Genomic DNA, 27,598 nt, shown 5'->3' on the forward strand with positions numbered 1-27,598 from the left:
CACACTGAAAGAATGGTCAAGAAAATTGCTGCTAAGATGGGGAACTGGGAAGTGTGGGTAAACATTTTTTTCACAGTATTTTTATACTGCTTGATTTGATTTTTTTTTAATGATGTACTATATTTTAACAATAAAATATATTTTTAAAGTCAGTGAGAAAGACTCAGTTGAGAGAAGTTAAATAATCAGGAGACTGGAAGGAGAGGGGCCCACCTTCTGCCTCTCTGGTGAGGACCCTGTGCTCCTTTATTACTTCACTGACCAGAAGCTCCATAAAATCAGGCGTAGTTTTACTTAAAATGAGTTTTTGTGATACTAGAGTATCTTAGATCTAGGTAGATCTCACCCATCCCATATTATCTATTGCTAGGTAACAAATTGCCTCCAGACTTCACAGCTTATGACAAACATTTGCTCTCTCACAGTTTCTTTGAATCTACACATGGCTTACTTCAGTGCCTCTGAGTCAGGATCTCTCTCAAGGCCACAGTCAAGGTGATGGCCAAGGCTGCAGGCATCTCAAGGCTCATCTTAGGGAGGATCCATTTCCAGGCTCACTCCCCTGGCTGCTGGCTGGAGATACCAGTTCCTCACCACCCCTCCTCTGGGCCACCCACAACATGGCTTCCATCACAGCTAGCAAATGAGCGAAGGTGCACCCAAGATGGAAACCATAGCCTCTGTAAACTCAGAAGTGAGCCTGTCACTTTTACTGTATTCTGTTGGTTAGAAATGAGTCACTAGGTGCAACTGACACTCGGGGGTAGGGGATTCCACAAAGGAGTGAATCCCAGGAGGCACAGGGATCCTTGGGGCCATTTAGAGGCTGCCTACAACAAACCCTAAATTCAGCAAAGTTGAATACTTCTTTATATGGTGGTGTTCTGTTCTGTTCTAACTTACGGAAATAAATTTTGTTTCATGAACGAAAGAATTCATGCCTTCATCCTTACATGTTTTTTTCCTCAGAATAATCAGTTGCAGTTTTATTGTTCTGCAGTAACACTTTAGAACTTCCCATCTGTTTTTGATATTTTCTGAATTTTATCATTTTGATACAGTTTGAGAAGTTTGATAAACTAGGAAACTGATTATCACTTCACCTTTCAGAATCATTTAGGGAACATTCTCCTGTAGTCCTTGTTTCAGAAACATACACTGACATGAGTGGGTGTAAAAGGGCATAATGTCTGCAGCTTACCCTTAGATCGTTCAGAAAACATGCTGCAGAGAGAGTGATCAAGCAAATGGGGTGAATGCCAGCCATTGGTAAATCTAGTGAGGGTATTCAGGACTCCTTTTGACTACGCTTATAATTTTTTCTGTAAATTTGAGATAATGTCAAAGTTAAAATTTTGAAAAAGAAATTCTTATACTCCTCCCCAGACCTCCTATATGAGAATTACAAATGGGACCTGAGAAACTTATTTTTATCCTTAGATCCATTCTGATTACCAGTAAGCAAGGTTGGGAACACACTGCGTTGAGAATACACTCATTCTACTCATAAAGTTGTCTTCATAGAGCATCTGAAATTGCCAGTTGCATTTTTGAGTCTAATTTTGAAGCCGAGGGCAGAAGAGACCCCTCAAAGATGTGCTTGTGGTTACTTTGCATAAATCCTCCTCCTAAGTCTTCTGGCTCACCCCCAATTTTGTGCTACATCTCAGAAAGAGGGAGACCAACAAACAGGGTAATGTCAGCTCCCACACTGGGTCCTCTGCTTATGGGGTGCAGCCCAGTGGGAACGCAGAGTGGAGCACATCAGTCCTACCTGCGGCGGGCTACGGAGGCTTCATGGAAGATGCAGCACATGCACTGTGCCTTCAGAGTGATAGAAATGCATGGGTCTGTGCAAAGCCAAAGAACTCTCAAACGGGAGGACCCTGAAACTAGAAACCTGCTACTGTTCAGTGTGCTGGGCACAGAGGTTGAGAGTGAGAGCCAAGAGAGGCATGTGTGATTTTCCCAGAGCTGCCTGCACAGCCTGCACAGTGGCTCTGCACTAAGGTTCCTGGCCAGAAGGGCAGTGGGGAAGGAGCAGGGGAGGGAGCTGTAGAGAAGTGGGAGAGGAGACCCAGAGGTGGTAGGCTCAAGGTCCAGTCCAGGTGTGTCAGTTTGGTGGCTGGAAGATTGGGTGTCTCCCACACTCTCCCAGGGACCGCACATTCCTCAGCACATTTTAAATAGCATAGGTGGGGTTTGTGTGAGACCCTGCTTCCCTAAGAATGAAGAACTTTCCCCGGAGGCCAGGACTTTAAAAACTGTTGGCAGAGTTCCTTTCTTGCATATGACTGTTGGTGATGCACATTTGTACCTGACAAAGGTTTTGTTTGGAAAGAGTTGTCTCTCATTGAGTCAAGGCCTTTAGGCTCTGACTCACCCCGCTGTTTTGTTTTGTTTTGTTTTGTTTTGTTCCATTTCCGTCTAGTACGTGCTTTCCTCTGTGGTCAGCCATCACTTCCTCCCAGCCCGGAACACGCATGGGAGTGACTGGCTTTTCCGAGGACACTGAGGAAGTGTTGATACTGATACCAGTTCCTTTTTGAAAATAAAAATGGTAGTTTTTATCCTTGAGCTTATTGTGTTAAGTCATTGTGGATGTTTTAATCTTCCTTTCCATTGGTTTTCGTGCCCTTTTAATCAGGCTTACATAAGTAAGAACATTTATCCATGTGCTTTGCTACATACTTATCTGGAATGCTTGGTTCAAAGGGCAATAAAATAAACACAACCCAGTACAGTTGCATGATTATTTATTTGGTGCAAGCTTGTTTGTTTGACTTCTCTGAAATGACTTATGGAAATATTGGTTTGCTTTCTTCTTCTAGATCCATCCAAGTTAACTGTGAATCAGCTGTGGGCTTTGCTAGGTGACACAGAATCACCCACTGAAAGCTGAACATGAGCTCCTGAAACATTTATTTCATGTGCTTTTAACAAAATGGCTTGCAGGTCTTTCAGGGTAACAGGCTCAAATCATCTATATTTTATAACTTTTACCAAGGGATTTCCTGTTAGCAAATAGCTTATCTCTTGTGCTCTCTGCTGTTCTTGGCTTCATATAAGAAAGCACTAGTAATGTTAGAGGAAGGACTAAATATTTGAAGGCGTATTTACTTCAACACCTGTTGAGTGGATCAGCTCATGTTTCTGAAAAGCAAAGCAAGGAGGTAGAGTTCTAACACACTCTAGATTTCACAACTTTTGTTCATTTGTCTGCAGCCATATGGTTTAGGCAGGATCATGCTGGCCAGCAGTTTAACCTAAACTGTGACTGTGATCTCCCTTCCAAAGAGTACCAGTCACATGGGCTAGATACCATCTTCATAGAACTTTCCAGCTTCTGAAAAGGTTTGTGTGAAGGAAACAGAAGGAAGCCATTGCTGCTCTCAGTATACAGTAGAGCTATATCTTTAGACTTAGAAGCAGTGAATAGAAACAGGGAATTGGCATATAGGTAGTATTTGGGACTAGCTTCTTTCCATAGTGACTTTTTGAAATGTGTTTTTCTACTTCTCTTAGTATTTTACATACTCTTCTGAATGTGCTGTGTCGATTGAACCATAATATTTTAAGTTCTAGCTTTTATTCTCTTTGTGAATTCATAAACATTAGTTTTTTTCAGTAACATATCTAACTTTGGTAATATTGGTCTTACCTAAAGAACCAAAAATGTTCTAATTTCACCCATGTACTTAAGGTTTTTCTTAGTTTTCTCAGAGCCTAGGAAAAATCAGAACTTTTTAATATCCATTAGGTGATCAAAGTGTGAGCCTATGATATTGCAGAGAGAGTAAGAAACTAGCTGCGGTTATATTTCCATTATCTTGGTAAGAACACAAAAGAGCCTTTGGAATGTGGTCAGGAACACAGGGATAAGGCCATGCATTCGCACATGCCATCTCCCAGGGCCACACCCTGTCTCCCTGGGAGCGCTGCTGTTCATAGCCAGCTGGGGTGTGTGCATAATGCTGGCTGCCAGCAGGGACTGAGTTCATGGTTGATTCCCGTGAAACTCTATAATCACTGCAGTTCTCAAAACCCTATCTCAGCCCACCAGTGCCCACACACACCGCAGGCCAGCTCTCCTCCGAAGCACTTACACAGTCAGGAGGAACCTGGTATGGTTTGATGAGGCTGTACACAGGGGTTGTTAGTCACAAATGCCCCAATTTCTGCATCCAGGCCCTGTGTTTTGATCACACCACGGTCTTTCATTTCTTTGCTCTCAAAAACCTAGAGTGCACATGTTTGTGAAAAAGTCATTTACTTTTCACAGATAAAGCGGTACCCTGCCTTCCTGCATGTATTTCTTTGTGTGTGCCATTATAACCTATTCCTCTAAGAAAGGTGAATATCCAATTTAGGATTGTCAGGAAAAAATAAAGAAGTTGGGAAAACACAGACATGTCCCTCAGTATATGTAAACCAAGTCTCAGATCTCCACAGGAAGCCTCTCACTGGGGGTACAAGCCCAGCACAGGGTGGACCACAGAACTCAGCCACTCAGGGAGTTCTGCTAGGGCAGGTGCACCAAACCATCAGAGGAAAGGGGCTGTCCTGCCACCTGCTGACTCCCTCAGCAGAGGAGCTCCCCCTAGAAGGGGCAGTGCCCAGTACCAGCCACTTGGAAGTGAGCCGTTGACACCTCTGTTGATCCTGAAATGGCTTCCACTGAGAGCCACAGTGTTTATGGTATTCAGTGATGCCTCATGTAGCCCCAGAAGCTGCCCTCTCTCTTCACAGACCTTTCTTTGGAATATCTGGGGAAAGATGGAAAGGGGATCTCATGTCTACTCCTCACTTAGCCCCAGCTACAGACTGCTCCCAGATGCATGTAGGGCCTCTGCCACAAACCATGCTCTAGAAATCTCAGCCATCACCTCCACTTGACAGTGCTCTCCCTCCTGCCCTCCTCAAGCTCTCCCTGCCACCCAGCACCCCAAGATGAGGCTGGAGGCATGGGAGTGATAAGGGGCAATTACAGCTGGAAGGGAGACCTTAAAGCTGGGCACAAAGTGCAGTCACGCACTGTGTGACGACGTTTTGGTCAATGACGGACCACATATATGATGGTGGTCCCAGTGATTATTACTGTACTTTTCTGTGTTTAGATACACACATACTTCCCATCGGGTTACAGTTGCCTGTAGCGTTCAGTACAGTAACATGCTGTGCAGATTCGCAGCCTAGCAGCAGTGGGCTACACCATGTAGCCTAGGAGTGTAGTATGCTCTGTCACCTAGGTCCATGTAAGTGCACTCTGTGATGTTCACAGTGCAACAAAATTGCCTGACAATACAGTTCTCAGAATGTGTCCTGTTATTAAGAGACATATGACTGTATGACGGTTCCCAGAGTCCAGTGAAGAAAACAACCACATCAGGGCACTCTCAAGTTCCTAATTCTCTTCCCCATTTCGAGACTGGCCCTCTGTCCTCCCAATGGAGATCCTGGGTTTCAGTCCTGCCCCTAGGAAAGCCCCACCCTTACTCATAGGCGGCTTTCTCCAGGTTTAACCCCCTTTCCCTCAGCAGGACCACCTGTAGAGTCCAGGGATGCACATGGGTTGCTGGGACTGAGGAGCTGTCAGGGCAGCCGGGGTGTGACCCCTGCTCATTCTCTCTGCCTCCTTTCCAGAGGTAGCTGATTTGGACACCCACATACACACATGTACACACCTACCCTTACTCATAGGCGTACACACATACCCTTACTCACACAACTTTGAAAAAGCCCGTTTCTCAGACACCGTGCAGCAACCTGAATCCCTACCAAGGAAGATAAACCTTTTCATGAGAATGAGGCCACCTGCAGAGACCCAGCCCACAGTGGCATCTCCTTTTTCTCTATGGTGAGGGAACATTTAAGTTTCTCAGATCAGGTGTTGCTGGCTCCATGTGCAAAGCCAAGACTCCCTGAGTTCTCAAGATATCTTTCCTTCCTTCCCTTTCCTTTCCCTTCCCCTTTCCTCCTTTCTTCCTCTTTATTTCCCTTCCTTCTTCCTTCCTTCTTGCTTTCTCTTTTGCTTCCTTGCTCCTCTCCCGCCCTTCTTCCTTCCTTCTTTCTTTTTAAAGTATTTTATCTCAGATTGCTTTCAGGAAGAGAGGAGTGGCCATCAGCCAGAAGCAAAGGCACTTCCTTCAAACAAAAATGATTTAAACCAGGTCTTCTACTCTCCTAGCTAGAAAGAAGCAGGCGAATCCTTGAAATCACAACTTCCTTAGAATCCTCAGGCAGGACTCCCTGGACTCCAGAGCCAGAGAGAGCTCCCTTGTCCATGGCAAGCCGCAGGAGCCTGGGGGGGAAGGTGTCTTCCTAGAACAGAAGCTCCTTGAGGGATGAATTTAATGTTGCATAATATTTTTTGTTTGGTTGGTTGTTTTCTTTGTTTTAGAACTTTGTCACATTTAATTTTTTTTATTTCAATATGTTTTTGGGGAACAAGTGGTGTTTGGTTACATGAAGAAGTTCTTTAGTGGTAATCACTGAGATTTTAGTGCACCCATCACCTGAGCACTGTGCACTGTACCCAATGTGTGGTCTTTTATCCCTCGCTCCCCTCCCATCCTTTCCCCTGTGTCCCCAAAGTCCACTGTATCATTCTTATACCTTTGCCTCCTCATAGTTTAACTCCCACTTATGAGTGAGGACATGAGATGTTTGGTTTTCCATTCCTGAGTTACCTCAGCTAATGTCTCCAGTGGTCTCCAATTCCATCCAGGTCGCTGCAGATGCCATTATTTCATTTCTTTTTGTGGCTGAGTAGTATTCCATGATATATACACCACATTTTCTTTATCCACTCGTTGGTTGATGGGCATTTGGGCTGGTTCCATATTTATGCAGTTGCAAATTGTGCTGCTATAAACATGCATGTACAAGTATCTTTTTCGTATAATAATTTATTTTCCTCTGGGGAGATACCTAGTATTGGGATTGCTGGATCAGGGTAGGTCTATTTTTAGTTATTTAAGGAATCTCCACACTCTTTTCTATAATGGTTGTACTAGTTTACATTCCCACCAACAGTGTAAAAGTGTTACCTTTTCACTGTATCCATGCCAACATTTATTACTTTTTATTTTTTTATTTTGGCCATTCTTATAGGAGGTATTGCGTTGTGGTTTTGATTTGCATTTCCTTGATAATTAGTGATGTTGAGCATTTTTTCATATGCTTGTTGTCCATTTGTATATCTTATTTTGAGAATTGTCTATTCATGTCCTTAGCCTACTTTTTGATGGGATTTTTTTTTTCCTTGCTGATTTGAGTTCTTTGTAGATTCTGGATATTAGTCCTTTGTTGGTTGTATATATAGATTGTGAAGATTTTCTCCTACTCAGTGGGTTGTCTCTTAACTCTGCTGATTATTTCTTTTGCTGTGCAGAAGCTTTTTAATTTAATTAAGTCCCATCTATTTATCTTTATTTTTGTTGCATTTGCTTTTGGGTTCTTGGTCATGAAGTCTTTGCCTAAGTCAGTGTCTAGAAGAGTTTTTCTGATGTTATATTCTAGAATCTTTATGGTTTCAGGTCTTAGATTTAAGTATTTGATTAATCTTGAGTTGATTTTTGTATAAAGTGAGAGATGGGGATCCAGTCTCATTCTTCTACATGTGGCTAGCCAATTTTCCTACCACCATTTGTTGAATAAGGTGTCCTTTCCCACTTTATGTTTTTGTTTGCTTTGTCGAAAATCAGTTCACTGCAAGTATTTGGCTTTATTTCTGGGTTCCCTATTCTATTTGATTGCTCTATATGCTTTTTTTTATGCTGGTACCATGCTGTTTTGGTGACTGTGGCCTTATCATATAGTTTGCAGTCAGATAATGTATGCCTCAAGATTTGTTCTTTTTGCTTAGTCTTGCTTTGGCTATGCAGGCTCTTTTTTGGTTCCATATGAATTTTAGGATTTTTTTTTTTTTTGTAGTTCTGTAAAGAACGATGGTAGTATTTTAATGGGAATTGCATTGAATTTGTAGATTGCTTTTGGTGGTATGGTCATTTTCACAATATTGGTTCTACCCATACATGAACATGGGATGTATTTCCATTTGTTTGTGTCATCTGTGATTTATTTCAGCAATATTTTGTAGTTTTCCTTGTGGAGGTCTTTCACCTCCTTGGTTAGGTATATTCCTAAATATTATACTTTTTTTTTTTTTTTTGGAAGCTATTTTAAAAGGGGTTGAGTTCTTTATTTGATTCTCAGCTTGGTCGCTGTTGGTATATAGCAGGGCTACTGATTTGTGTACATTAATTTTGTATCTAGAAATTTTTCTGAATTCATGTACCAGTTCTAGGAACTTTTTGGATGAGTCTTTAGGGTTTTTTAGGTATATGATAATGTCATCAGCAAACAGCAGCAGTTTGATTTCCTCTTTACCGATTTGGATGCCCTTTGTTTCTTTCTCTTGTCTGATTGCTCTGGCTAGGACTTCCAGTACTATGTCAAATAGAAATAGTGAAAGTGGGCCTCCTTGTCTTGTTCCAGGGGGAATGCCTTCAACATTTTTCCCTGTTTATTAAAATGTTGACTGTGGTTTGTCATGGATGGCTTTTATTACCTTAGGGTATGTCCCTTCTATGCTGATTTTGCTGAGGGTTTTAATCATAAAGCGATGCTGGATTTTGTCAAATGCTCTTTCTGCATCTATTGAGATGATCATTTGATTTTTGTTTTCAATTCTGTTTATGTGGTGTATCACATTTATTGACTTGTGGATGTTAAATCGTCCCTGCATCCCAGGTATAAAACCAGAGATTTTTGTTTTTTATTTGATTTATGTGGTATATCACATTTATTGACTTGCAGATGTTAAACCATCCCTGCATCCCTGGTATGGAACCCACTTGATCATGGTGGATTATCTTTTGTTTGTTTTTTTTTTTTTTTTTTTGAGATGGAGTCTCGCTCTGTAGCCCAGGCTTGAGTGCAGTGGCGCGATCTCGGCTCACTGCAAGCTCTGCCTCCCATGTTCACGCCATTCTCCTGTCTCAGCCTCCCAAGTAGCTGGGACAATTTTTTTGTATTTTTTAGTAGAGACGTGTTACCCAGGATGGTCTTGATCTCCTGACCTCGTGATCTACCTGCCTCGGCCTCTCAAAGTGCTGAGAGTACAGGCATGAGCCACTGCGCCCAGCCATGGATTATCTTTTTGATATGCTGTTGTATTCTGTTAGCTACTATTTTGTTGACAATTTTTGCATCTGTGTTCATCAGGGATGTTGGTCTATAGTTTTCTTTTTTTATGTCCTTTCCTGGTTTTGGTATTAGGGTGATACTGGCTTCATAGAATGATTTAGGGAGGATTCCCTCCTTCTCTATCTTTTGGAATAATGTCAATAGGATTGTTACCAATTCTTTGAATGTCTGATAGAATTCAGCTGTGAATCCATCTGGTCCTGGATTCTTTTTTTGTTGGTAACTTTTTAATTACCATTTCAACTCACTGCTTGTTATTGATCTGTTCAGAGTTTCTATTTCTCCCTCGTTTAAACTAGGAGGGTTGTATATTTCCAGGAATTTATCTGTCTCTTCTAGGTTTCCTAGTTTATGCACATAAAGGTGTTCATAGTAGCCTGAATGATCTTTTGTATTTCTGTGGTATCGTTTGTAATATCTCCCGTTTCATTTCTAATTAAGCTTATTTGGATCTTCTCTTTTCTTAATCTCACTATTAGTCTATCTTTTCAAAGAACCAGCTTTTTGTTTCATTTATCTCTTGTATTGTTTTTATTTGTTTGTTTGTTTCATTTAGTTCTGCTCTGATCTTGGTTATTTCGTTTCTTCTGTTGGGTTTCGGTTTGGTTTGTTCTTGTTTGTCTAGCTTCTTGAGATGTGACCCTAGGTTGTCTTTTTGTGCTCTTTCAGACTTTTTGACATAGGCATTTTGTGCTGTGAACTTTCTTCTTAGCACCACCTTTGCTGTATCCGCACCGCCTTTGCTGTATCCCAGAGGTTTTGATAGGTTGTGTCACTATTATTCAGTTCAAAGAATTGTTTAATTTCCATCTTGATTTCATTGTTAACTCAGTGATCATTCAGGAGCAGGCTATTTAATTTCCATGTATTTGCATGGTTTCAAGGGTTTCGTTTGGAGTTGATTTCCAGTTTTATTCCACTGTGGTCTGAGATAGTACTTGCCATAATTTCAGTTTTCTTAAATTTGTTGAGACTTGTTCTGTGGCCCATTGTATGGCCTGTCTTGGAGAATGTTCCATGTACTCATGAGTAGAATGTATATTCTGTAGTTGTTGAGTAGAATGTTCTGTAAATATCCGTTAAGTCCATTTGTTCTAGGGTATAGTTTAAGTCTGTTGTTTCTTTGTTGACTTCCTGTCTTAATGACCTATCTAGTGCTGTCAGTGGAGTACTGAAGTCCCCCACTATTATTTTGTTGCTGTCTATTTCATTTCTTAGGTCTAGGAGTAATTGTTTTATGAATTTGGGAGATCTAGTGTTAGGTACATATATATTTAAGATTGTGATATTTTCTGGTTGGACTATTTCTTTTATCATTTTATCATGTCCCTGTTTGTCCTTTTTAACTGCTGTTGTTTTAAAGTTTGTTTTGTCTGATATAAGACTAGCTACTCCTGCTTGCTTTCGGTGTCCATTTTCAATGAATATCTTTGTCCACCCCTTTACCTTAAGTTTATGTGAGTCCTTTGAGTCCTTATGTGTCAGGTGAGTCTCCTGAAGGCAGCAGATACTTGGTGAATTCTTATCTCTTCTGCCATTCTGTATCTTTTAAGTGAAGTATTTAGCGATTTACATTCAACATTAGTGACATGGGTTGACTGTGTCCTGGCCCAGATCTCGTCTTGAATTGTACTTTCCATAATCCCCATGTGTCATGGGAGGGCCCAGTGGGAGCTGTTTTAATCATGGGGGCGGTTACCCTCATGCTGTTCTTCTCATGGTGGCAGGTGAGTTCTCATGAGATCTGATGGTTTTATAAGGGGCTTGTTCTCCTTTGCTCGGCACTTCTCTCTCCTGCCACCATGTGAAGAAGGGCGTGTTTGCTTCCCCTTCCCCCATGATTGTATGTTTCCTAAGGCTTCCCCAGCCTTGGAGAAATGTGAGTTAATTAAACTTCTTTCCTCTGTACATTATCCAGTCTTGGGCACTTCTTCAGAGCAGCATGAGAATGGATTAATGCAATTAGTATTGAGATATGAGGTACTCTTCTATTCATCTTGTTATTTGTTGCCTGAATGCCTTGTTTTTTTCATTGTGGTGGTGTTTTTTAGGTCCTGTGAGATTTATACTTTAAGGAGATTCTATTTTGGTGTATTTTGAGGATTTGTTTCAAGATTTAGAGCTCCTTTTAGCAGTTTTTGTAGTGTTGGCTTGGTAGTGGCGAATTCTCTCAGCATTTGTTTGTCTGAAAAAGACTATCTTTACTTCATTTATGAAGCTTAGTTTCGGTAAATACAAAATTCTTGGCTAATTGTTTTGTTTAAGGAGGCTAAAGATAGGACCCCAATCCCTTCTAGCTTGTAGAATTTCTGATGAGAAATCTGCTGTTAATCTGATAGGTTAATCTGATAGGTTCCTTTATAGGTTACCTGATGCATTTGCCTCACAGCTCTTAAGATTCTTTCCTTCATCTTGACCTTACATAACCTGATGACTACGTCCCTAAGTGATAATCTTTTTGTGATGTATTTCCCAGGTGTTCTTTGAGCTTCTTGTATTTGGATGTTAGATTTCTATCAGTTTTGGAGAAGTTTTCCTAAATTATTCCCTCAAATATGTTTTCCAAACTTTTAGATTTCTCTTCTTCCTTGAGAACACCAGTTATTCTTAGGTTTGGTCGTTTAACATAATCCCAAACTTCTCAGAGGTTTTGTTATTTTTTTTTGTTCTTTTTCTTTGTCCTTGTCAGATGGGGTTAATTTGAAAGCCTTATCTTTGAGCTCTGAAATTCTTTCTTCTGTTGGTTCAATTCTGTTGCTGAGACTTCCAGTGCATTTTGCAATTCTCTAAGTGCGTCCTTAATTTCCAGAAGTTGTGATGGATTTTTATTTATGCTCTCTATTTCACTGGAGATTTTTCCATTCATATCCTGCATCATTTTTTTTTAAATGTCTTTAAGTTGGACTTCATCTTTCTCTGGTGCCTTCTTGATTGGCTTAATAGTCAACCTTCTGAATTATTTTTCTAGCAGTTCAGAGATTTGATCTTGGTTTGTATCCATTGCTGGTGAGCTAGTGTGATCTTTTGGAGGTGTTAAACAACCTTGCCTCTACTGTATTACACAGGTCATCAGGAAAGTTGGGGAAAGCCAGCAGCCACAGGCCTTACCCAACCCCCATGCAGCCCACAGTCCAAAAGGCCAGTCTCCCTCCCACCATGCCCCCACAACAGTGCTGAGTTTATTTCCGGGGCTGAGAACTTTCCCCAGGCTACATGCCTCCCAGCCGAGAAAGCAAGCCGACTTAGTTCCTGGCTGTCCCACAGAGCCTGCGGCGGCAGTCCACCTCCTTCAAAGGGTCTGTGGATTCTTTTGGCTTTCCTGGTATGTTCCTGCAGTAGTTCTTGGAGCAAAAGTTCATGATGTGGGTCTGCACGCACTGCTCTGTTTGCCCGAGTGGAAGCTGCAGGTTAGTCCTTCCTTCTATTCGCCATTTTCAAGTTCAGGGCTCACTCCTCACTGCTTCTCAGTTCTCCAATTGCAAAAGCACATTCAATATTTTTAATTTAAAAAGGCATATGCTTCAAATATTATCCAGTTTATTACTAACTGTACCCCATTAAAATGTGTAACCTGGAGGAAAAAGAATGGAAAGACAGTCCCTTGGTGGTTCAGTGCTGTGTGTGCCCCGGATGTGTCTTGATGGCCTTTTGTCACCAACTGGGACAGCATTGTGTCATTTTAGTTCTAGATTTGCGAAAATATTGACTGGCTGCCATGTGTGCTCAAGATCCTGTAGCATAGCAGTGAGGAGTGTTCAGTGACATTTTCATCAACCTGTATTTAGTGATCAGTATTGGTTACAGGGACTGCCACTCAGGAAGGGCTATAGGTAATGGAAAATTAAAGTGAAATGAAAGGTGTTGGGGAGAAGCAGTAATTAATCCTGCTTGTTGAGGTTTATAGGTGGGAATGAGTAAAAATTCACTTTTCTGAGGGAAAATGATGTCAAGTGAATAAAGGCTAGAATCCCTGCCTAACACTTACTGTGTTGTTTCTATACAAAAGTCAAGCATAGTCAAGTCAACCATCCGTGGCTCCAGCTTCACCCAGGTTCTATAGAAGGGGTGCCTAGTGCCTGCAATTCTGACGACTCACAGCCATCAGCACCCAGGGGTAGCCCTTCTCAACTGGCCAGCAACAGGGCCCTGCTCTTGGGGGAAGGGTACATGGTAATCTTTTGTGCAGTGAGGGGATATAGAATTTTAAAAATCATAATGTTGTAATTATCAATTTTGTTTTATTCATAGTAGTAATATTGAAATTTTAAATGACATTATAGAGGATATAGATATTTGCATTTATCAAAGGGCTATACAGTGTTCAGATGTGGGGAAAACTGCTCTGGGAAAGATTATAAAGCTGATGGGAAACATTTATACTTTCTCTGTGGCCTGCAGTTGTGGCTGCATTTCATAAGGATCTGCTTTCACCTTGGTGATGGACTTGGTGTTTCTGAAGAATGGAACCAATCCCCTCTGCCACCACCAGGGGTCCTTTGATGCCTGGGTGCCTCCTTTACCTCCCCAGGTGTGCAGAAAGTGGGTGCAGAGCTTCTCTGGGCAGAGAAGGAGCTCACCCTTTGGCAGCTGCTCCTACTCATCCCACTTTCACTTTCCTTGTGGCCACTGGCAGTGTTTTCTTAGATTAAAGTTGTTCTCCCTTTATAGTTAACAGTAATGTTTACTAAGTTGTGTTGAAACTGGTGTGGGCAGTGGACTGTCTCCTACATTTCATTTAGTGGGCTCTTACCTCATCCTTTAACTTTCTAAACTGAGTTTCTTTCTCATGCCACAGTGAAATTGTGTCCCCTCATACTCCATGAGTCGGGACTCCAGTGGGAGGGTGGACACTGGATTACCTCTGACCACCAAGGCATCTTTCTTAGATGGCCACCACTGTGCCACCCCAGCTCAGGGTCCTTTTAGAGACTCTTTGATTTTGAGAGTGCTTATTTCTATTCTTTGGGCTTTAAAACTTTTGTGTCATGCCTTGATCTAACCAAACTGTCAAGCTTTCAGTTCCTGGATCTGTAAATGTCACCTAGCCATGGCTTTCAGTGAAGGAGCCTGCGGAGGGTTTCTTTGGAGCAGCCACTTGTGCTTGGTGTCCCCTGGCCTGGCCTCGCCTCCTCTCCTGGCCTGAACCTGAGCCCTGGCTCTCTAGCTATCAACATGGAACCTGCAGATCAAAGATGAGGGCTGGCTAGATGGTCATCTTGGCCTTGGATGGTCACAAACCTCTCTGGGTCTCATCTCTCAAGGGCCCCAGGTGACCTGTGTGGCAACATAGGGGACTCTGGCTTGTGAAAGAGCAGTGCTGCCGCCCTCCTTGGCTCTAAGGGCTTACAGACGGAAAGTAGTTATTCCTGAAAGACTTGGCCCCCTTCCTCCCAGGCAAGGAGGAGGGAGCACCTTCCTGAAAAAGTGATGCTGTGGGCCTTGTACGGGGGCTCACACCTGTAATCCCAGTGCTTTGGGAGGCCAAGGCAGACAGATCACTTGAACCAGGAGTTTAAGACAAGCCTGGGCAACATGGTGAAAACCCATCTCTACAAAACATACAAAAAATGAGCTGGGTGTGGTGGCACACTCCAGCCTCCCAGCTACTCAGGAGGCTGAGGTGGGAGGATCACCTGCGCCCGGGAGGTCCAGGCTGCAGTGAGCTGTGATTGTGCCACCGCATTCCACTCCAGCCTGGGTGACAGAGTGAAACCCTGTCTCAAAAAAAAGTAATTTCAATATTGTTTTAAAAAAGAAGTGATGCTATGTAAGTCTTGTCCAAGAAATATCTCCTCCAGACCAGATGCTCTTGGTCATCTAGATGACCTGAACAATTGGGACAATGTCCTAGTAACATCACTGAATGTGTCAGTGTCATGGGGCCGAGGATAATATGCAAGAAGATTGTAGATTTTGGCCGGGTGCAGTGGCTCAAGCCTGTAATCCCAGCACTTTGGGAGGCCGATATGGGCAGATCACAAGGTCAGGAGATCGAGACCATCCTGGCTAACACGGTGAAACCCCGTCTCTACTAAAAAATACAAAAAACTAGCCGGACGAGGTGGCGAGCACCTGTAGTCCCAGCTACTCGGGAGGCTGAGGCAGGAGAATGGCGTAAACCCGGCAAGCGGAGCTTGCAGTGAGCTGAGATCCAACCGCTGCACTCCAGCCTGGGCGACAGAGCGAGACTCCGTCTCAAAAAAAAAAGAAGATTGTAGATCTCGCTGGCTTCTGAAACAGCTCACCGCCATCTTACAGCAGAACCTGGGTGGAAGATCTCCTCTTTGCATTTCTGTTTGCAAAATAACATCACAGCTGTAGATCTAGATCTAGTTACAGTGAAACTAGAAAGAAGCCATGCCAAAGTTATTTTTAAAAGAAACTTCATTCTTTGCCCTATGATTTGGAGGCAAACTGGTTACATGTTATTTTTACATTACTATTTGCAAAAATATGAAAATTTCCCCCTTTCTTAGAATTGGTGTCACCTTCATTGTCTTGTTGGTCTTCCCATCTGGGAACATCACTCCCATGTCTTCCTCACTCTTTGTTGCCCTCTTACCTATGTTGCCGTAATGCACATAGTTGATGGTCATTCCAGAAGTAATTATAGCTTTTCTAAATAATTATATTATTTCCTTAAGATTAGTCATAGGTTGCTCTTGATGTTAGGGACTTTGATTCTTTTTATTTACAATTATACCTCTACTTTACAAGTGTCAAAATACTGCCCCCATCTCAGCCTCAGGCCACTGCTGTAGTACCCTTGGTCGATGTCCGCAGTACACCCCCAGCCCACTGTTCTCCATGCTCATATCAGGATGTTTCAAAAAACCGTCCATTCAATTCAGCCTTTTAAGCAACATCTGTTGCCAGCTTTTTCTCTTCATCCAGCGGAGGAGACATGGCTTATTTTAACCTTTCTTGTTTCTGAATAATTTATTAATGTTTCTGCTCCCTTTTATGTGTTTAGTAAACTGCAGTCCCTTGCAGATTGAGGTTTCTAGTTCTGCCATGCTCTTTGTTGGCGGTGCTCTTCAGCAGCTCTCCATCCCAGCCAGCTGGTGACAAGAGGCCATCAGAACACATCTGGGGCACACACAGCACTGAACCACCAAGGGACTCCTTCCATTCTCTTTCCTCCAGGTCACACATTTTAATGGGGTGCAGTTGGTAATAAGTTGGATAATATTTAAAGCACATGCCTGTTTTTTATTTATTAAAAATATTGAATGTGACAAAGTTGTAAAAACAAACAAAAATAAACAAACAAAAAATATTATATGGCATTAAATCCATCCCTCAAGGAGCTTCCGTTCTAGGAAGACACACTTCTCCCCCAGGCTCCTATGGCTTGCCATTGCATCGGCAAGAGGGGAATAAACTGTCCTGTTGCTCTCTCTGGCTCTGGAGTCCAGGGAGTCCTGCCCGAAGATTCTGAGGAAGTTGTGATTTCAAGGATTCACCTGCCTCTTTTAGCTAGGAGAGTAGGAGACCCGGTCTAAATCGTTTTTGTTTAAAGGAAGTGCCTCTGCATCCGAGTTTCAGCTGCGTGTGCATTTGTGATTTTGCCAGCTGTCTCACTGTGGTTTCCACATTTTCTTGTTCTTGTTCCCATTGGAAGCCTTTCTTTAAAAAAAAAAATCATCAAGGACTTCTGGATATTTTTTAAAAATTGATTCTTTTTTTGTGAGATGGAGTTTCATTCTTGTCACCCAAGCTGGACTGCAATGGTGTGTTCTTGGCTCACTGCTACCTCTACCTCTTGGGTTCAAGCGATTCTCCTACACTAGCCTCCCGAGTAGCTGGGATTACAGGCACCCACGACCACACCCAGCTTTTTTTTTTTTTTTTTTTTGTATTTTTAGTAGAGACAGGGTTTCACCATGTTGGCCAGGCTGGTCTCAAACTCCTGACCTCAGGTGATCCACCTGCCTTGGCCTCCCAAAGTGCTGGGATCACCAGCGTGAGCTACTGCACCCACCCAAAAAAATGATTCTTGCAGTTTTTTTTGTTCGTTTTTTGAGACGGAGTTTCACTTTGTCACCCAGGCTGGAGTGCAGTGGTGCAATCTCAGCTCACTGCATCCTCTGCCTCCCGGGTTCATGTGATTCTCCTGCCTCAGCCTGGGATTACAGGTACCTGCCACCACGCCCGGCTAATTTTTGTATTTTTAGTAGAGACGAGATTTCACTATGTTGGCTAGGCTGGTCTTGAACTCCTGACTTCAAGTCATCTGCCCACCTCGGCCTCCCAAAGTGCTAGGATTACAGGCGTGAGCCACCATGCCCGGCTGATTCTTCAAGTTTTAAACACTCTTTAATATCTTGCTAAAATGTGTGCATATAGATCAAGATAAGGTTAACCTAGTGTATCTGGAGCCAGGCTGCCATGGTTTCAGAGATTTAGCAGAAGCAGGAAATCTGAGCCAGGTATGACAAGACAAAATTGGATTCACACCAATAATTCAGAGATACTTACAAGACCTCGTGGATTGGAGGTGTGATCCAGTTGAATCTGAATCTCAAAGCACAGGTGACCCTGGTGGACAGTTGGGTGATATTATTATAGTACAAAAATGAAACGTCTAGATCCGACATCAGGGCAGGGGCAGGGCAGCCTGCAGGTTAGGAGCCAGCTCTGGAGCCAGACGGCCTGGGCTAAAACCTGCTATAACCTGGTGCAAGTTTCTCAACCTTTCTGTGCCTCTGTTTTTTCTTTAAAATGATAATGGTATGTCTCTCATAGGGTGGTTATGAGGAGTAAGTCAAATGTGCATAGCGTTTAGAACAGTGCCTGGCATGCAATGTGATGTAAGTGTTGGTCACTGTAAATTTACATTACACACAGGTAATATAGCAGACATTAAAAGTTATATGAACAAAGGAGGTAAAAAAGAGGTTTTGCTGTACAAGTGCGATTAGAAATGTAGGAAATGGGGAGGTAAGTAGCCAAGATTGGCATGAACCTGGCACAGGGAACCCTAGGAAGCATAGGACTGATACCCAGACCCACGCGCCTGAGCCCTACAGCCTGCAGGAACCATCTAGATGGGTACGTCCACTCCGTGCTGCAGCCTGGGGGTTATGCAGAAGGGTCTGTTGGATTAGTTACTAGGTGATTTCGTATATATTTGGGGTATCCATAACTTGGAGAAAATATCAGTGCCCACTGAGAGAACATGAAAGGACAGAGGGGATGAGCAGCCCTGGTGAGGGCTCGCTGCCCCGACGACATTTCCCAGACCCAGGGAGGTTGGTCCGTTTTGCTTGGTCATTTTGTGTTAGCATCCAGCTCTTTCTGGCCACCTGTGGAACCTCATGGCCTGTAGCATTGGCAGGTGTGTGAGGAGTCCAACAGCCCAGATTTGGGAGGTGGCTGTAGTTAATCAGACATGACTAGCTCCCTGTTCCAGAAGCGTCAGAAAAAGTGTGTGCCTGCGATGGCTGGAAAGCCAACCTCTGCCTTCTGTGGGCTCCTCCCTCTCCATGGGAAGTAATTTGCAGTCTCACAATGTCTCCTTTCAAAGTCCTTTAACTTCTGTTTTGGGAAATTTTGCTCTGAAACCCAGATGTGCAGAGAAAACAGGGCTCAAAAAATCATTTGAGAAATAGACATTACACCTTTGTTTCCCCTTTTTGAACTGACATCCACCCACCCCACGGTCAGCTCATGCAGTTAATGGACTGTGTCGTAGACTCCCTCATATGTCTCCTGTTGCGTGAGCGGGAGCGTTTCTGGAGTGGGGATTTGATTTTCTTGGAGGAGTCTTTGTTTCTAGCTGGGACCAAGCTGATTATTTGGCACCATCCTTCTCCCACACAGGTGTAACTGCAGACCACCTTCCCCTTCACCAGAGCCACATCTGAGCTTGCTAACCGTGATTTCTGTCACACTTCCCCGCCACCCCACCCCGACCCTCACCCAGCTTGAGCTTGCTAGCCATGATTTCTGCCACCCACCCCTCACCCAGCTTCTGAGTCAAAACCTTAGGCTGGGACCCAAATCTGCACTGTTACCAGGGCAGGTAGCTGTTGGGAACCCTGAAACCCGGTGCTTCTGACATAAAGCCCATGCTACTGGTGTGTTTTCTGTGATCCCATACATGGGACTGGCCAATTCGTGGGCCATAGCGTGATGCTGACTTCAAGAACTTGAATATGTGTTACATGAGAAAAGAGGCTTTTCTCTTTCATACACATGAAAAAAGAGGCTTTACAAGTTCATCGGAATTACACTGAGGTTACTGGCTAAATTAGAATTTCTCTGGCTGCTACTGCAGGCTGCAAGCTGGTCCCTCTTCCAGTTTTCATGGAGCACCAACTCAGTGCCAGGCACTGTCATAGGCCCTGGGGTCTAGTCATGGCCCTGCTCTCTAGAGACCACATACCAGGAAGGATACAACATTTAAGACAGAAAAAAAAATCTGCAAATAAACAATGAATAAACCAGATGGTAATGAGAGGAGTGCAGGAATTGAAATGGATGGGATGGTGACAGGAGAGGAGGAAATAGAGGGATGAGGAAGAGACAGGATGAGGACTGAGTGGCAGAAAGGAGTTGCCAGCAAAGCTCAGGCAGGGCAGGCAAGCCTGGGTGGAGGGAGCTGGTGGCTGGAGCAGAAGCAAGGCTGGAGTGCAGGGCAGCAGGGCACGAGGATGAGAGACAAGAAGGGATGAACTGCAGTCCCCAGCATGGTGGGGACCTTGGAGTGGCATACTACAGCCCCCCATTTAAAACCCTGCTTGCGCTGCCTTGGGACAAGAGTGGGACGGTCTGGGGTGCAGTCTCAGTGCAGGCAGGGGCACAGCCTTGAGGAGGGAGGCAGGAGCAGTGGGTGTGTGACAGGTAGAGGCGCTGGACTGGGGGAGCAGGCATCCACAGAGATGGCCGAAGTTCCACGGTCTGAGATGCTGGCTGGTGGTGGCACTGCTTCCTGAGATGGGGACAACTGGAGAAAGACTGGCTGGGGTGGGAGGTGGGAGCTGGAGCACTGGCACTTGTGGTTGCCCGCTAAGTCTTACATTTTTACATTTTGTCAAGTATTAAAATGAAGCAACAATCAGAGGGAGAGGTGGGCGTAACTCCCTCCAGGACTGCGTGGTGGGCTGCTATAGGCACCTTCTTGCCCCTTTACTCACTGCTGTCGTGGCTGGTTAGAGCCTTATGGCATCACCAAGCCCAGACAGCCTTGGACTTTTTTTGTTGTTGTTGTTGTTGTTGAGACGGAGTCTCGCTCTGTCGCCCAGGCTGGAGTGCAGTGGTGCGATCTCAGCTCACTGCAAGCTCCGCCTCCCGGGTTTACTCCATTCTCCTGCCTCAGCCTCCCGAGTAGCTGGGACTACAGGCGCCCGCCACCTCACCCAGCTAGTTTTTTTTGTATTTTTTAGTAGAGATGGGGTTTCACTGTGTTAGCCAGGATGGTCTCGATCTCCTGACCTCGTGATCCGCCCGTCTCGGCCTCCCAAAGTGCTGGGATTACAGGCTTGAGCCACCGTGCCCGGTCAGCCTTGGACTTTTTAATCATTGTATTATGATATTTTCAGAACACTGTTTGAGGTAAACTTTCCAATAGAGATAACAAATAAAGTCTTTGTGAAAATAGGTGCTTCAGAAGCCCCACTCTCCTTTTTTGTCTAAATTGTCAGGCTTGATTTTTGCCCGGACTCTAGTTGTATGTCCTCAATAAGCTGTGTAGCTTTGTGAGTCCCCAGGGCCATGTCAGTGACACCTGTAGAGAAGCCTGTGCTTGTGGTTGCAAGGCGTGAATAAGCTTGAGAGGAGGAGGCTCGAAGTTGATCCTCCCTTCTTCCCTGCCATTCCCCTTCTCAGGGAGACTTGGAGGGTGGCTTTGTTTCAGGCAGTGGCTCTCCACCTCACCTGCATGTTAGAATCACTTGGGAATCTTTGAAAAGCCCCTGTGCCCAGGCCACACTTAGGTGCATTAAATCAGATTTTGGGTGGGGGAGTGGGAATGGGTGATCATGATGCTCTGTTCTCAGGCCTGCACACCTAAGGCTAGGGTGGGCCAGGGGAGCCAGGTGCTGCTGCTGGGCTGAACTGAACTGGCCTAGAACTCCATTCCCAGACACCCTATGTGGCCACCGGCCTGGCTCCATCCCAGCCACTGCACCCTGCACTCAGAGGACATGAACGGTGAGGCCACTAGTGAACAGTAACTGATGACACATGGGATTTTCTATCCTTCAGTCAAGGGCTCCCCAGACAGATTCCTTCTGTAGGTCATGGTTTGGGAGGGGGACAGGGGTGAGAAAGGGTAATGGAGTAGTTGCTAGTAGATTTCAAATTGAGCAGGAGATGTAATCAAATGGTAGTGATTCCCTGAATGCTATGAATAGAAGGATCCTAAAGTTTATTGTGGGCTCAGCCAGAGGGAGTCTCTGCTACAAGGCTGGGAGGGAGAAGGAGCCATTTCAGGTTCACAGTGTCCACCGTGGTTATCACAAGTCTATGGAGTCCACCGTGGCCATTCCAGGTCTGTGGGAAGCGTTGCAATTCTCAGAAAGTTTTCTGTACCTCTCCACAGAGAAAAGGGGATCCAGTCACCCAGTCTTCCTCAGGTCGAGCTGTGCATTTGGCCAACACACTTAATGACTGGGTTCCTATTATAATCATTAGTAATCATGATGCAAAACATTAGTGCTTTTTAAAGAATAATTTGGAGCATGGATGTTTTAATGAGTCACAAGTTAGGGGAAAATTCCATTCTCTCTCCATTTTGATACTTTTTTGGAGAAGTTGTCAGCTCTATTATCTTGCTTATATTTTTATGAAGGTTTTAATTTAAGGATCCCCAAATAAGCCAGGTTTTTTTTAAGGGGATAATGTTGCTCACTCCCACCCCACCCACCCTCCAGCCAGGTTTGTTAAGGAGAAGAAGCCAAAGAGCTGAGCTGCCAGAGGCAGCCTGTGCCTAGGCACTGTCCCAGCCCGCTCAGCCGGAGCCTGCAGTATGGCCTGGGAGAAACCTGTTTCACCCCTCGTGGCCCAAGCTTGCTTATTTGTGAAAGGTGACCGACAACAAATCAGAGATTTGCAAGCCTGGGATAGCCAGTGGAAAAACTCAAGGGCTCGTTAAAAATTCAAGTCTGGGGCCCACTGTAGGGCCTGCATTTAACCAGGTCTCAGGATTCTTAAGTGGCCGTGAGACTGACTGTTCTTCAAGTTTCCTTCCTAATCATAAATGTTGTGATCCTGACGTCGCTTCTGCCAGTGCTCCCACTTCCCCTTCGGGGAGGGTGTGGGAAGTGCTCTTGGACCAGGACTGTGGTTAGGGCTCAGCCTCCTCTTCACCAGGAGGGCAGGTTTGCATCACAGTCACTACAGGGAAGACAAATGAGATATTCTTGTTGTAAGTCGCATGACCCCGTACTGAGGGTTACAGACTCAGATAGCAATTAGTTTACCTAAGAGAAGCTATCTTAGGGCCAGTCAGCCAGTAATGAGTATCTGTGGCTCTGACTCCATTTGCAGCCAAGGGAGGTAGAGGCCTGCCCCATTTACACAGAAAAGGTGTGGGTGTCAGCCACTGACTTCATGACAATTTAACTTGTCTCAGCAAAGCAGGCTGTTGCAGCTCATTTCCTCCAAATCACTTGGGTTTTTCTTTGGACTTTAGCTGCAGGTTTTAATTTCTGGTTCTGCCGTTGGCTTAGGGTGTCCCAGCTGGAGATTGTGGGCACAGGCAACCCAGGGAGTCGAGTTGAGCCCCTCTCCATACCATGGCCATGGGAGGGACAGTGCCCTTGGAAGGAAATCACCTGGTCTGCCACTGCCCTGTAGAGGCCCTGGGAGCACAGCCTTCCTGTCCCCTCCTGCTCTCCTGGCTGCCAAGTTCGTCTTGAGACATCCCATGGCCCTGGCCCAACTTGGGGATCACAGAACTCCAGTGAGGCTTGATCATTCATGGCTTTAAAAGAAGCCTTGCTCCAGGGCAGGTGAAGGAAAGAGCAGAAATGTGCAAATGGCTCCTGCCTGGCCTGAGGCAAGGGAGGACTGCAGGGTCCCTGGCCATTCTTTCTACCTTTGCCACCAGCAGGGCAGTTCAGCGCAGATGACCTTGTGACCTCGCGGACATCCTCAGGCTCTTAGGTGCTGCCCTGAGCAAGGCAGGCACTGCAGGTGGGAGGAGCCCAGTCAAGTGAGTTCTGAGTTCCTTCCCCGAACTTGGGTGAAGCCCCCAACCCTGGGCCTGAGAGAAGGGGCTGTGGCCCTGAAGAAGCCCCCCATGGGCACATCAGTTATGAGGACAAGTGGGGGGCACCCCAGAAGCAGCCCCAGGAAGTGAGACAAAAGTCACATTGGGTTTGGTCATTCAGAGGAGAAGGCCCATCCACCCTGGCTACTGTGGAGCAGGGGGCCCCTCCCAGAGAGCTGCTGGATGCTTCTGTGCCTGACCTCACGGGGCTTCCAGCCACACATGCCTTGAAAGGAGCCTCAAATGCTCCCATTTTTATTTTCTTCCCCATGTGGAATGCCAGGGAAATGCGGCTGCAAGGTTCTGTGACAAGCTGGGGAATGTTCTGTCTTCATTATTGTTTTAGTTTAGCTAAATTTCCTGGGCACAGTGGCTCATGCCTGTAGTCCCAGCTACTTGGGAAACTGAGGCAGGAGGATCCCTTGAGCCCAGGAGTTCAAGGCTGCAGTGTGATCATGCCTCAGCACTCCAGCCTGGGCAATAGAGTGAGACCCTCTTAAAAAAAAAAAAAGACATTTTAAAAGTCATATAAGTATTAAATGATAACAGCTAGAAGAGTCTGCAGTGAACCTGGGTTGAAATACTACAGTTTTTATTTATGGTGACATTTTATATCTGTAGTTAACAGCATGGGCTTGTGGGAAGACCTGAAATGTTAGTAATGGAAGAGGTAGCAGATGCAAAAAACTCTGGAAAGACTTTTACAGGGCCTGGCAGTTCAGCCTCTCTAGGTGTGTAAACTATTAATCAAACCATCTCTATCCCCCTGGCAGGATGAAGGTTATAGAAATCTTACAGTGGTGGGTCATTTGGACAGGGCATGGCCCTGGGCCCATGTTAACTCCTGTGTCTACCCCCTACTCCGGGCCTGCTGAAATGCTGTGGCCCCTGCAGTAAGAACCCTCTCACCCCCACTGCTGATAAACTGGTCACCTTGACTCTCTGTAGCCCCCTTTCTTATCAAAAGTCATCTCCTAAGCCCTGCCTCGACATGGATAAGAAAGGGCCAGCCAGTCCCTTCCCCAAGCCAAATGCAGAGGGCTCAGCTTCCAGGAGCCATCACTGAGCTGCCCCATGGGAGACAGCAGGCTCAGAAAACAGGAGAATGGTCAGGAGTTGAGAGCGCCTTCCTGAGGTACTGCAGAGCTAAAGGCTCCGTAGAAGGGTAAGTTAAAGCAGCAGACAAGGGCTTTGGATAGACAGCCTATGAAAGCGGCTTCTCCCACTGAAAGCCACAGGGAGCGTGGTATTGCTTCCAGCCCTGTGTGGCCCTCGGGGCTCTCAAGATGAGGTAGCCAGGTACTGGGGGCACCAGCCACGTTTGCACTCAAGAGTTTTGTTTTTCCATAAGTGAATCACTGTTAGCGAAAATCTGTTTGAAGCCAACTTCCACAGTATTATAGTTATTCATTTATTCAACAAATAGGGCAGAGCTGCAGTGGTGTTTTCTAGCCACAAAACCGAAGTGTCTGGAAGCTTCGGGGCTGGGGTAGGGGAAGGTAGGAGCAGCAAAACTGCCCCTCACACCGCTGCCTGACTTGTGGGCACAGGCTCTCCCTTCTGACACCTCCCTGGAAGTCTCCCATCCTGCCCTCCAGGAGGGCGCCTCTATCTTGATGTCACCCTCACGGAGACTTAATGGGTTGTTCCCAGTGAGGATGGGGGCGGAGGGGTGAGGGTAAGTCCTGTGGCTGTACTAGGGACAAAAGGCTGGTGAGAAACATCTGATGATTTCGGGCATCTGTTCTGTGCCAGGAACTTCGTGGACAACAATACTTGCAGCCGCCCTGCAAAATATGCACTGTTGCTCTCACTGCAGATTTGGAAACTCCGGCTCAGCGAGGTCAAACTGCCAGGGTCGCTCAGTGCACAGGGGCAAAGCAAGCACTTGGTCCCAAGCCTATGCCCCGTCCTCTCTCAGGCCCTGTCCTCCTATTCCTCTCATCCTGGCCATCCAGGGAGGAGACACCAGCTGCTTCTCATTTCAGTGTCCTTAAAAATCCCTGCTGGTCTGGGCTCACACAGTGTGACGTTGCATTTCCACCACACCAACTGTCTGCCATCTCCTCAGAGTCAGACCCAGGGACTTGCCGGAAGCTGCAGGCAGCATCAGAGTCACCACTTCCCTGGGGTCAAAGGCGCTGGCCAGGCTTCCACAGAGAGCAGAGGCCTCTGCCACTACTTAGGTGCCACTACTTAGGCTTCTGTGGCTCACCTGGTGTCCTATTTTCTCTTAACAGCAAATGAAGCTCGTGACTGAGAACCTGAAAGAGGAACCAAAGGAAAGCGGGAAGGAGAAGGCAACCTGAGTGCCCGGTGTGCCCAGCTGCCCTGTTGGCAGAGGCCTGTGTCTGTGCCACACCCACCACGGTGGGGGGGGGGGGGTACCTGGGGCAGCATCATGGCTCCTGAACCTAGACCCAATGCTTAGCCAAATGAAGTGGCTCCCATGTGACAAGCACCCATCTCAGTTTTGCAGTGGCCCAGCTCAGGATCCTTGGCAGTTCCCCCAGCCCCACCCTGTCTGTTCCTTCCCAGTTCCTTCCCAGGCCCCACACACTGCTCCAGCGGCCAACTCTGCTGCAAAGCCACTGCCGCCCTTGAGCCTCTCACCGTGGGTGAGCCACCAGCTCTCCATGTTCCCCTCACAGCAGTGTCACTCCCGGCCCCACCATGGCCCAGGGACCTGTGGACAGGTTGCGGATGGGGTGTGTGCCCACTGTGCTCATCACAGGAGCCTCAGTTGAGAGCGGGGTACAGTAAGGCAGTGCTTCCCGTGCTGGACCTCTTTCCTGGTTCTCTTTTGCAATATGTTAACAGACCCTTTATCAACATAAACAATAGTAACTGAGCTATTAAAGGCAACCTCTCTGACTCCTGTTGCCCACATGGGGACTGCAATGGGCTTCCCTGTTCTGAAACAAGCATGGGTGAGGTCACTGAAGGTGGAGCGGTGAGATCAGGAGCCCAGGGTGAGGGGCTTGGCTAGAGGCCAGGCACCAAAGCTGGTAGCTGAAGACTGGGCCATTTTTGAGAACTGCTGCTGCTGCTGGTGCCTGCCTACAGGGACACTAGGGCTTTCAAATACAGGGTGTACCCACGGTGCCAAGCCAAGGGCCAGCAGCCACTCCTGGTGCCCTTGCCTGGGCTTGGGCTTGCAGAGAAAAGGGTCCTCCTTGCCCAGTGGTGGTGCCCACCTCCCTGTGTCCATGGACTGCCTGCATTCACAGGCACAAGCCATGTGCCGCCCACGTATACAGCCCTTCCCACCAGCGCTGGCTATCCTGCTGTAGCCAAGATGCTGCAGACCCGTGGGCACCTCCACTCGGACAGCAGCAGATGCCCTGGCCCACCGGAGAAGGTGAAGAGCGGGGAGGGCCGCCGTGCTTCCTGGTTGGCAGAGGCCTGTTTCCCTCAACTCAGGAGCCAGGCACCTTGATCCCTCCCCCACCTCAGAGATGGGGCAGCCTCCTCAAGCCAGCTCAAGCACCGCTTGTCTTTGGAGGTCCCGACTCTCCCTGTCTGCCCCTTCATGGGTGTTTGTGTTGGTCCTGTGAGCCCATCCTATTTTCCAGAGTGGACACGGGTCAGTGAGTTTTGCCCCTGCCCTTACATGGGATGAGCCACTCCAGGGCCTTGTTATTCAGTGGTTGTTCAGTGTTTGATGGACAATTTTTAGAACAGGCTCATGTTTTGAAATGTCAGTGAGTGGCAGCCACCAATATAGGCCTGAGTCTTGAGACCCCAGGATCTTTACTCCGTTTCAGTCTGGGTGCCTGTGTTTGCTGGGAAAGGAGAAAGTTGGTATGGCGCCCATGGCACCAGCTCTTGGTGTCCCCTCATCCCCCAGAGCCCGGCTTTGGGAGTCAGTCGCATGAATGTAGTTGGTTGTGAACCAGTGGGTCCCAGATGCCCGGAACGTCAAGCCACCGAATCACTTGCCGCTTGCAGGGCCGCGGAGCCAGACAGCCTCTTCCCAGCACTGTGACTGTGCCCTTCCCAGAAGCTGCCCATCTGCCCTTCCTCAGCGTCTGATTGAGCACAACTACACCGCTGAACTAAGCCTCAGCCAGTCACTGCACAGGGGAGAACGGGACCCTCCAATGAGGTCAGACCTCAGGCACAAGGCCACGGGGGAGGGTGGATGTGGAACCAATCGGGTTGTGTCAA

The 27,598-nt window shown here is 46.1% G+C and overlaps 1 protein-coding gene across 2 annotated transcripts in view; it reads left to right on the plus strand.

Annotated features, from left to right (window-relative positions):
- The window catches only part of ANO10 (anoctamin 10), a 253,672-nt gene extending 227,366 nt beyond the window's left edge, over nt 1–26,306 (plus strand). For both annotated transcript variants that reach the window (XM_023231375.1, XM_023231376.1), the window contains exon 13: nt 25,669–26,306. In XM_023231375.1, the coding sequence (XP_023087143.1) occupies nt 25,669–25,737 (69 nt within the window). In that variant the 3' untranslated portion in view covers nt 25,738–26,306. The remainder of the gene's footprint in view (nt 1–25,668) is intronic.
- The last annotated feature ends 1,292 nt before the right edge of the window (nt 26,307–27,598 follow it).

Source organism: Piliocolobus tephrosceles, chromosome 2, assembly GCF_002776525.5.
Source record: "Piliocolobus tephrosceles isolate RC106 chromosome 2, ASM277652v3, whole genome shotgun sequence".
NCBI lineage: Eukaryota > Metazoa > Chordata > Mammalia > Primates > Cercopithecidae > Piliocolobus > Piliocolobus tephrosceles.